At 45.6% G+C, this 11,478-nt stretch overlaps 1 protein-coding gene across 1 annotated transcript in view; it reads left to right on the forward strand.

The window, feature by feature from the left end:
* The window catches only part of LOC135826996 (uncharacterized), a 92,056-nt gene that overhangs the window by 50,687 nt on the left and 29,891 nt on the right, over positions 1-11,478 (forward strand). Inside the window, exon 4 of the mRNA XM_065339520.1 lies at positions 4,452-4,520. Coding sequence (XP_065195592.1) covers positions 4,455-4,520 — 66 coding nt within the window. The 5' untranslated portion in view covers positions 4,452-4,454. The remainder of the gene's footprint in view (positions 1-4,451; positions 4,521-11,478) is intronic.

Below are 11,478 nucleotides of genomic sequence, written 5' to 3' on the forward strand. Positions count from 1 at the left end.
TTCCCTCCATACTCCTGATGCCTGCATGGCTGCCATGCGTGCGGCACGAATGGCCTGGCCTAGTGTTGTCGGGTGCTCCCGAAGAGCCGAGTGACCGATTGCTGCATGCAGGCCCCTCACGAACAGCACCGCCTTCGAATGGTCATTCAGGTCGTTCACCTGAAGGCAGAGGTTAGTGAATTCCTGTACGTATGCGTCCAGGCTGCCGCGCTGCACCAGTCCAAACAGCTTGAGGCGCGCTTCCTCCTGTTCATGGACTGGGCCATACACGTCGCCGAGTGACTGTTTTAGCGTCGGCCAGTCGTGGATGCAGGCGCCGGAATCCAATACCGACATCAGCCAAAGCCTGGCGTTGCCTTGTAGGTAGCTGGCAGCGAATCGCACCTGCTCCTGGTCGTCGTTGACGCGCTGTGACACCATGGCGAGCTCGATAGCGAAGACCCACTCCCTGAAGTCCGCAGGGTTGCCCGAAAACACCGGAGGCCTATTGACTGTCCCATCAAATTTCCTGTCGAGCAGTCGTTGGTCCGTGGGCCGTTGAGGTCCTTGAGGTATATCCGTCGTTGCGACAGTTTGTACCCGTCGACGCGCTCCGTCCTTGTAGCGGTCATACCGAGCTAACAGAAGGGTGGCCACGCATACCAGCAAACAAAAAATCTCGACAACCATCCTTTGCTACCAGTGTAACCGTCCAACCAGAGCGATTCAGGATCAAGAGTAGAACGACTTTATTATACCATCAACGGGGTTATATGGGACAGAAGTGTAATCCAAGGTGAACATGCAACACAGGTGTGATGTAACACAACGTAAGTGGGAACGTGTAGTAGGATGCACAGTGTGAGTGTGTGAATCTGTTACAATATCACTATATTCCCTCCTGACACTCACACATTGTCTCCCTGCTGCAAACACCGCTTTAGATTCACCAAATATTCAGGCATGGCTCAGTATCAGGTTACTGGTTCAAACTAGTGATGGGTTATACCCAAACATTTAGTGACCCAAAAGTGACGTTCGCAGCAGAAACATTCCTGTGTGGGTGTTTGGAATGAGTGCAATAATGCAGTATATCACTCCCTTAGTATTGACTCCCATAGATTTTTGCCATACCTAAGCAGTCAAATATTCCTGCATATTTCACTCCTTAGGGTTATATTGACTGCTTATATTTGACTGCTTAGGGGTTGCGCAGTTGAACGGTGCCTAGTGCAGCATTGTCACTGCATGAGTAGGTGGTGGTGCAACGGTTGTGCAATCATAAAACCGGGATTCATGAGGTTATCGTTCTGGAATTTGAAATACGGACTGTTTGTCGTGATAAATCTAATATTGACTTCGTACTTGGTCAGTATAGGAAATAAAAACCTCGTAAAAGACCTCGGATTCGCCTCGGTCTTTTACTCGGCTTTTATTTCCTATATTGACCTCGTACTCAGTCAATATTCGATACTTACTAAGACTGCGGAAAGGATGCAATAGTTTCAAATATTAATAGCAATGAGTACACTCAAACGTCTCTTATCCGGACGCCTCAGATACTGGCACGCCTCTCTACCGGGCACCTTTAGCTTGAGTTCCTATGGCACAACTGCTTCCAATTTGGGGGTTTGAATTATTTTTCGTGTACACTAGTGTCCATTCATCACTGCCCAACTGTGCAATTCACTCATTTTCATCAAGACATTATATTTTATCCTGAATATGTGTAATATGTGCCAAAAACATTTCTTCAAAAAGCGGTATAATACATGGTAGACGAGCTGTCCTGAGATAACGGAAAACCTGAGATACGGGCAGTGACGTTCGAACTCATACTGAATCGCTCACTCCAGCAATGATATTTAGTAAAAAAGAACATATCAGAGAAAACCAGAATATTTGTGCAAGTCGATCTCTCCAATTTCGCTGAAATTTTGCAGGTAAGTTTCCTTTGGGGTTAAGATTGACCGTGCAAATCACGTGCCCCGTGACACCAGATTGCCAGGTCTCGTAGACCACGGTTCATCAGTTATTCTGAGTCACCTTGATCAAGTGTCCGTGCACTTACAAGGATCGCCTGTTGATATTTAGATTGGATCACATGCATTTTGATGCCCGGCTTAAGAGCACGCTGGTGGCGTTGTAGGCCTTCCAACCAGGACTTTCCCTCAACATGCAGCACAGAGACTAGGGTGAGTAGGGGCCAAATTGCGTTGTTCATCACGTAAGAAATCTGTGATGTGGGCACGTCACGTACCACATGGACCCAGTGTAGCCTGTGCTGGTCAACTCCAAGCGACCTTGATGGCATGCTCGATGGTCATTCCTTGCTGTTGCAGATCTACATCAAGCATCAGCATGTAAACTAGCCACGGTTCATGGTGAGCCATGTTCGGGGTGTTCGAGGTTAGTGTGAATTATGCATACAGTCAGCTTCACCAATAACGACTGCTGATATAACGACAATTCGCGAATAACGACAGAATTTCCATGCCCAGAGCAAAGTCCCATCCCATGTAATACATATAATGAGACTTTGGGTATAACAACATTTTGCGAATAAGGACACCTTTTTGACGCCCACCGAGTGTCGTTATAAGCGAAGTTGACTGCACCTGTTCTCACTGCAAGAGGACATATCTCCAAGAAGTCTTGCCAATGCAATACTGCTAGCGCTGTAACGATAGTGTCTGCGGGTTCTGAGCAGAGCATGCAGGAAATATGATGTGTCTTACCTCCTCCATTATGGTTCGTTTTGAATAGCACATCAGGAACGATCGTGATCGTGTGCATTGTGTTGTGAACCGGATTGCATTGTGCATTGTGTTGTGAATCATTATTCTACATCATGAAGCATGTGATTTCATCATTCCTCTTGCGGTAAAGTTCAGAAACTACATGCCAAAAAGTCACTTTTTGCATCAAATGTTGCACCGAAAAATTGCGGTGGCGCAAGGAGAAGCTTGTCGTTTGGAGTGACAAGTTATCACCGCTACTTTTCCTTGTCAGAGTCAACAATACACTTCGTTTTGCACCTGGTCTACAAAGCCGAAGTGACACGCCGTAATGTTAACCCATCACGTGTGTACTTCGGAGCGACAGAACCAACGTTCAAGACCCGGTACGGAAACCACAAAGACACATTCAACCACGAGCAGAGACAAAAGAGCACCGAACTATCCAAGTATGTCTGGAAATTGACGGAGAGACAGGAAGACTACTCGATTCAGTGGAGTATTTCAGAACGAGCACAAGCCTACAGCAACATCAGCAAGAGGTGCCAACTTTGCCTCTCGGAGAAGTTCCGATCATAATCGCGGATAGAGAAACATGCCTCAACAAGAGAAGCGAGCTTATCTCGAAGTGTAGACATGCCAGCAAATTCTCGCTCGCGAACTACACCGGGGTCACATGATGAGATATGCGGTGTTCCCACACACACACGCGCACGCGCGCACGCACACAAGCACGCACGCCCGCACACGCGCGCACACACACACACACACACACACACACACACACAACCACACACACACACACTCTATCTTTCTCTCTCTTGTGCACACACATGTACACCCTCACTCTTTCACACTCACACCAAACCACATTTTTGCGCCATTGCTCACACTGGTATCTGCAATGTAACATACTACCCATCCCTTTGGCGTGACACAACTACCACTGAAACCTACTTAATTCCTGCGTCGGTTCTACATGTATCTCCCATCTTGGTTATAGCAATATACCTCAGCCATGACACTTGCATTCATATTACGCACAGTGTATTCTAGCGCTGATGTTATCTCCTCAAGCTTCGTGGTTGCAGCACTGCCTTAGCCTACATTACAATTACCCTATATAACTAGCGAATAGCATTATTATGTTTTATCGTCTGATGAGTGTTTTTTGAAGCACGAAATTCGGAGTTGCGAGAAAGGTTTTTGGTCTCTGTGGTTCTGCCTCATGTGGTAAGCTCTGCCCTTGTTGAGGTATTGAGCATTATTTGCAGCAAAGAACCCAGCAGACACTTTGTTGTATGTACTACATATACACGTATATTGAGTTATGGGGGCGTTCGAATTGTCTTCAGCAACTGTTCGAACAATTTTTTTAAAGAGATTAGTTGAAAGATCCGATTACTAGACCGTTTTCTATCATTTTAGGGTTTTCAGTGGAATTGTCGATGACGTCCGATAATATCGACCATCTCCACGCACTACGTGACGTAGCTATTCCAAACCCTTCGGAAAAAAAGTCAAAGAACGACAATTCGAACAAGCCCTAAGTGAATAGCCATAAAAGAAAAGAATTCCTTCTGCTCATGCTACCCTGTCCTTGAACGTCTTTCCTAGCACCTCACTTCACTCCAACCATGTTTCTCTATGGACTATTCTCTACCAACCACCTCTTCCCTATTCCTACTTTTACATCTGTCATTGTGTTTCCTGTGTGTTCTATTGGCAATGTAGGTAATGGAAATTGTTCGACATGCCGCTGAGAAGGAGACTGCTGACCCTCACAACCGTCGTTTTCTTCAGGTAATAGAAAGCACAACATGTTATGAGTTATGACTAACTGTCCACCGGTGTAACCAGATAATTATACCGTCAGCAAGTGTGACAAAAGGGCACAACACTGACCAGGAGTACTTAGCTAAAAAACTGACAAGGAATGCTCGGATTCCCCTTCCATGTTTACAATAATAAACTTGAACCACCCAATTTGCGTGGTCTGTTACTTTGCGTCGTTGGGTTGTAGTAAATCCGGTATGTCCAATTGTCTTACTAGTGAAGTCTTTATACAGTAACGTTCGGCATGCTTTGTTGCTGTGGGACAAAGCCCGTGCTCATCTTCGTTGCGCTTTTCTTCCAATCTTTAGATATTTCCTAACCTGAGCCTCCCAAGTTGGAAGGTTGTTGGTTTACACCTCTTAGATGTGTTGGAGTGAGGTGTTAGGTCGTTGAATGTCTCAGTACTCCTTGTCAGTTTTGTGCCCTGTTGTCGCATATGCTGACGGTGTATTACGTGGTTGCACTGTGGGACAGTTGGTCATAACTTGTAACATTTTGCCCTTTCTTTATTTTTTACATGATTACATTGGCTAAAGATCCGAGCTCTTCAGGTAAAGTCTTTATTATCTTTTATACTGAGTATTCCAAGTATCCCGTTGCTATGGAGAGTATCGTGGCAATTGAGGTCATTCACTGATGTTATGTACTTGGTCCGGCTCATCGCAATTGTCGCTTATCCCCGACGAACTTTTTGACAGGTAAAACCCAGTCCAATCACGATATCTAACTTACTTTTGCTTGGGAGGTCGTGATGGCAAGATCAAAGTAGGCACCAAAGAAAAAATGATCGCGACTAGCGCTTTGAATCGCGATGTATTCGACTTTTTGGGAAGTGGGAATCTGGCCATTCACTGTCTGTGTTGCCAAAAGCCAAGCGCAGCGACCCGAAGACCGGAGCTGTAGCAGGTGCAACTGACATCCTGGCCTGGAGAGCGTGACAGGCACGAGTGCACGGCAGAAGAGTATAAGCATCATGATGAAGAAGAAAGGTGTTTTTGATGCGATGTGCCCGGCCGACCTGTTGGTTGTTCCTTCTCTTGGTGGACCTAGCAGCCGCATTACAAGAGTCGGGGCCCGCCTATCCAGGGAGCGTATAACACCTGTCTGGAGAGGCCTGTATGCCTCATTTGAAGGCTTTGTTGAAACACCCTGTGGTGACACACAGGTCACACTGCTCACGGTTCCTTCAAGCACCGAAGTGACAGCCACAACTTTTTCTTTCCCATTGCTGTCATACGACAGGCTGAGAACGCAAGAGATACTCTACCAGTCTACGCCAGCAGCTAGACACCAGCAAATGTCAGCTCATGTAGCGACGCGGCTTGAGAGATGCAGAGTTGAGTGAACTTTGGACCTGTATTACTAGTGTGAGTGCAAGAACGCGCTCCTTCGCTGATTTATTTCGTGCATTTTGCTTACCTTGCTTCCTTTCTTCGACTCGCTTCACCTGATTCCATTGTTGAAATTTTTTCTTGTGGCGGAGAGTATTCATGTATCATGCTTCCTCACTATGTCTGTTTGAAATTTCACAGAGCGGTAAAAAAAACTCCTGTTCTTAGTGGCGAAAGATAAGCGACAATTGCGATGAGCCGGACCAAGTCCATAGTAATTGTTAAAAATGGATGAAGTTTCGTTTTCAATCCGTGCATATGGTAAAAAGTCGTCTGTACTTTCAATACGTTTCACAAAGCTATCACCGACTCATTTTTTCGATGTCCACCATCCTAGTGTTGAAAGTAGCAAGAATCTTTATAGATTCATTTCCTGCTTGTGTTTAAATTCAGGCAAGTACATGTGTGCAGTGCATGCCGCTTTCCGAAAGAACCATATAGCATGTGGACAAGCTGATCTTCTCATTTACATTGTCCGATTCATAAAAAAATTCATCTCCACTTAAGACAGCATGTCTGAGAATACCAAAGTATGTGTGCAAGTGGATCTCTCCGATTTCGCTCAAATTTGCGGGTAGGTTCCCTTTGGGGTGTGGATCGATTGTGCAAAGCCCTTGAAAAAGTTTCTGAAGGGAACCTTGAAATTTGCATACCCTCAAAAATGGCCGAAATATCACACTATTTATGGGTCTAGAAATGAGTTACGCCACAGCGTATACGAACAAGCTATGAACAAAACTCCATCAAGCCAACATTGCCTCACCTTAGAAGAGTTCCTGGAGCAGTACCGCTTAGCCACGCCAGCATCCCAGAAGACGAGGTCCATCACCCCCTGACGCCACAAATGATCGTCTTGAAAATAGCCAATTTACAAGCGCTGGCAAAACAGCCAGCTACGTCCTCAATTGGCCAGAACTATACACCGGCAGATAGTAGAACACCTCTTCTAGCGCTGAGGACATGTCCCCCATCTTCCTTTTGGGGTTTTCTTGAAATAAACTTTTTTGAATTTTTCCACTCGACCATGCTGAAATGCGGCCAAAGTCATACTTGGGCAGGAAAGCTCGCCCCTCCGCGACGTCTCCCCAGCAATTTCTACTCCAACACTACTCTCAAGGCCGCAGAACAAAGTGTAGTGTTGACTCTGACAAGGAAAAGCAGCGGTGATCACTTGTCACTCCAAACGACAAGCTTCTCCTTGCGCCACCAATAATTTTTTCTGCGACTGTTGATGCAAAAGTGACTGAAGGCCTGAGCGCAGTTTTTGAATTTTATTGCAAGATGCACGGTGAGATCGCGTGCTCTGTGACGTAGGATGACGCTTCCTGCATCACGATACAGTCCGTGCGCCAGATTCAAAAAAGTCGTCTAAAAGTTGACTTTTCATTTTCCGCACTGGGCAGTTTGCGGGTACTTTTTGAGTCACATTCTCAATGGTGGACAATTTTGGAAAATGGTTTTGTGTCTATGGCTCGTTTGTTTTGGCATTTCGCTACCTGTGTGGTGAGCCTAAAAATTGAGCTTAGCCGTGGCAACGCAATGGTGTATTCCGTGTTTCAGCCAGATGACTTGTTTCGCTGTGATCCGGCATCTTCCTAGATTCTCAGCCGTCGTCGAATTTGAGTATTTTCGAAACATTTTTCAGGGTGCAGGCGTGGGGCATGGCTTTCACTCCCAGCCAATGGCACCATTTGGCATAACTCAGCCCTATGAACACGTCACCAGGCCCTCGTTAGTGTCCAGCCCATATTTCCAAAAAATGGACTGGACTTGAAACTTGAGTGTACAGACCGTACTATGCATTATGCACGTAATGACCGTATGCAATAACTTTCGCAAGCTACACGACAAGGACTCGCTGCAGAATAACATCATGATATTCACACCATATGCCATTGTGGTGCACCGTGATACCAATGACAGTATATTTATCGGTGATCAATTTCCTACTGGGTCGCTCCGTTGCCGAGAACGTCAACTTTGCGGACTGTGGAATGACCCGCGACACCGCCAACCACCCCTGACACAAAGCCAAATGTTGAAAGAGCTGACTGATACGGTACCTAGCAAGTTAACTGGATAATGCTTATCTTCAACAAAACCAGGACATAAAACAGTGCTATGATAAACTACCTCCAGTCACCGGAAACAAATACAGTGCATTACGCATAATTATTATGGATAGAGATTGCACTAGTACATGTATAATTGTATACCAATCTTAGAGTAAGAAAACAAGTTATCGGGTCTATACCATCAGAGTTGGCAGCTATATGTATTGGATTCTCCTGGTGTGCAGAATGATGCTGGCGGCGTGGTTCATATTCACTGTTGGCTTGCTGTCGGCAGTACCTTCACTATCTCACGTCTAAGGCATTTTATAGTCTGCATGACTTGGATCACAACGCCATAGTTATCCACACGAGAATGGTAATAAATCCAGATCACTAAGGCCTTCTTCATTGCAGTTGGCGCAATACGTTCACGGGATCGCGTCTCCGACCTCCAAATTGTTATTATAGCTGGCTAGTCTGTTGTTTATTGGCAGACAAGAATTGCGATGCTTCTTCAAAAGAGGCAGTTTAGCGATGTCTGTCCATGACATATTCCGCATTGTTGTGTGTGGAAGGAAAGGTACAACAACATTAGATTGCTGCTGGCCATAGACATCAAACTGCAACATCTGGGCTTCAGCTGTCACAGGTCCATTGACAGAGAGACTGCCGCATATTGCACATACTGCAAACTATTGACTTCATGCCATCGCCTCATGGATCAGAAGTCACCACACTGAAAGAAGAACAGCAGAGAAAAACAGAACTGATGCAGATAATTGATGCAGTTAATTGGCAGCAACAAATTTACTCCTTCATTTCATTCGACGAATTTGAGTCGTGCAATGCAAGAAAAAAGTCAGAGAGCAGGATCTAGGAGAGGGCATGAACCAGTGCTGTTGTGCCTATAATAATTAGATGCTTAGAATTTCACCACAATAATGCACATAATACTGACATATTTACACTATGCAACCTAGTAGTCAACAAATTCAGAAAAAAATCTAGTACTTCAGCTGGTGAAATATCCCACCTCTATCCCCTAAGCTCAAATGTCCCTGTAAAAGTGATAAAGGATTGGTAGATGCTCACTCGGAGTGGTGTTTGAAAAGTAACACAACAGGTCATGACGATTTAGAGCATGCTCAATTATCCCTTCTCATAAAATCACAATATTGCCTGTGCGTGGTTTATTTCGGGTGCAATTGTGGGGCACATAGGTATCACTCTAATTTCTCGTGCATTCGAAAGATAAAGCTTTGGTCTATCACCCCACAAAGGGGCTGTAGTGTCCGCGATGGGTAAATGCCTTACCTGGTGTGAAATTGGTGACCATATTCCTCGTTTCAGCAATTACAAAAGTGAGACATTCGTCCTTGGTGGCTGCTCACGAACTGCAAGCTCCAAAATAATTTTCCAGGGTACGGCCATAGGTGTCTACATCACTCCGAGCCATCTCTCCAGTGTAGGAAAGGTCTCCTGACGAGACTAGAAGGGCTCTAAGCAGCAAATTTCATTGAAATATTCACCATTCGGAGATAGGCGAAATCAACAGAAAACAAGCCCGCAGGTGCGGCGCCTTGGAGGCTACGATTCCCGCGAGAAAATGAAAATCGGTCTCTCAAGGGCCTTGGCGCACGGACTGGATACGCGGCCATCGATCACGAATGTGCCTGGATCATGGAACGCTACTCGGAACAGACCATGATGGGAGAGGTAAGATGAGCTTCATTTCCTGCTTGAACTACTGAGAACCCCCACAAACTGTCCTTGGAGTGTTGCAATGGCAGCAAGGTGTTGAAATATGCCCCATACAGCATGGAGAGTTATTCGTCTTTCACACTTACCTCCTGCAATCCCGAACATACCGCTAGGGTTTATCGGGTGTTAGCGGCCGTCGTGAGTTCCCTTCGGGAACGGATACGATAATTTACTTTTTTTTATATTTTTTTATCCCGAACATAGTCCAACAGTAAAAGTCCCTTGTTTTCATGTCGATGCTCGACAAAAGCGGCTAGCTCGGTCCCTTTGTGTTGACTGGCACGCGAGCAGCACTGGCTGCACGCACTTGTCGCGTGAACTGCATGAGAGATTTCTTACGTCATAAAGAATGTGATTTCATTTTCATTTCACTGGTCTTCGACCTACATGGTCAGGGAAAGTCTTGGTTCGTGGGCCTACAACACGGTCAGCGTGCTCTTGGACGCAGTAACAACACAAGTGTGATCACTTCCAGACCAACGGGTGTTCAAGGCGAGTAACAAGCGCACTTGACGAAGGTGACTCTGAAATCTCGTGAGCCGTGGGCCACGCGATTTGGCATTCTTGCGTCACAAGGCACGTGATTTCACCGTGCATCTTGCAATAAAATTCAAAAACTGCGCTCAGGCCTTCAGTCACTTTTGCATCAACAGTCGCAGAAAAATGTATTGGTGGCGCAAGGAGAAGCTTGTCGTTTGGAGTGACAAGTGATCACCGCTGCTTTTCCTTGTCAGAGTCAACACTACACTTTGTTCTGCGGCCTTGAGAGTAGTGTTGGAGTAGAAATTGCTGAGGAGACGTCGCGGAGGGGCGAGCTTTCCTGCGCAGGTATGACTTTGGCCGTATTTCAGCATGGTCGAGTGGAAAAATTCAAAAAAGTTTATTTCAAGAAAACCCCAAAAGGAAGATGGGGGACATGTCCTCTGCGCTAGAATAGGTGTTCTACTATCTGCCGGTGTATAGTTCTGGCCAATTGAGGACGTAGCTGGCGGTTTTGCCAGCGCTTGTAAATTGGCTATTTTCAAGACGATCATTTGTGGCGTCAGGGGGTGATGGACCTCGTATTCTGGGATGCTGGCGTGGCTAAGCGGTACTGCTCCAGGAACTCTTCTAAGGTGAGGCAATGTTGGCTTGATGGAGTTTTGTTCATAGCTTGTTCGTATACGCTGTGGCGTGACTCGTTTCTAGACTCATAAATAATGTGATATTTCGGCCATTTTTGAGGGGTATGCAAATTTCAAGGTTCCCTTCAGAAACTTTTTCAAGGGCTTTGCACAATCGATCCAAACCCCAAAGGGAACCTACCTGCAAATTTTGAGCGAAATCGGAGAGATCCACTTGCACACATACTTTGGTATTCTCAGACATGCTCTCTTAAGAAATGTGCTCCTCACATACTTTACTGTCAAACAGATGAACACTGCCAACTATGGAGCATTATCATCTTCACAGCCTTTAAGGAAAAGTTGCCTACAACACTAATATCCTGTAATTGTTATTTTTTACTAAGAAAATGGTGGGCATCACGCAACTGCGTTATAAAGGAAAGGGGGTTTATCAACTGACAACCCCTCTATTCAGTTGCTATTCACAGTGAGTGGCCCGAAACGTCACAATATTTTGACGTCACTAATAAAGAATTTTCATCCAGCGCATGCGCCAAGTGTGAATAGCAACTGCATAGAGTGGTTGTAAGTTGACGAACCCCCTATTCTTTAA

The sequence above is a fragment of the Sycon ciliatum genome, chromosome 11 (assembly GCF_964019385.1).
Source record: "Sycon ciliatum chromosome 11, ocSycCili1.1, whole genome shotgun sequence".
In the NCBI taxonomy this organism is placed as follows: domain Eukaryota; kingdom Metazoa; phylum Porifera; class Calcarea; order Leucosolenida; family Sycettidae; genus Sycon; species Sycon ciliatum.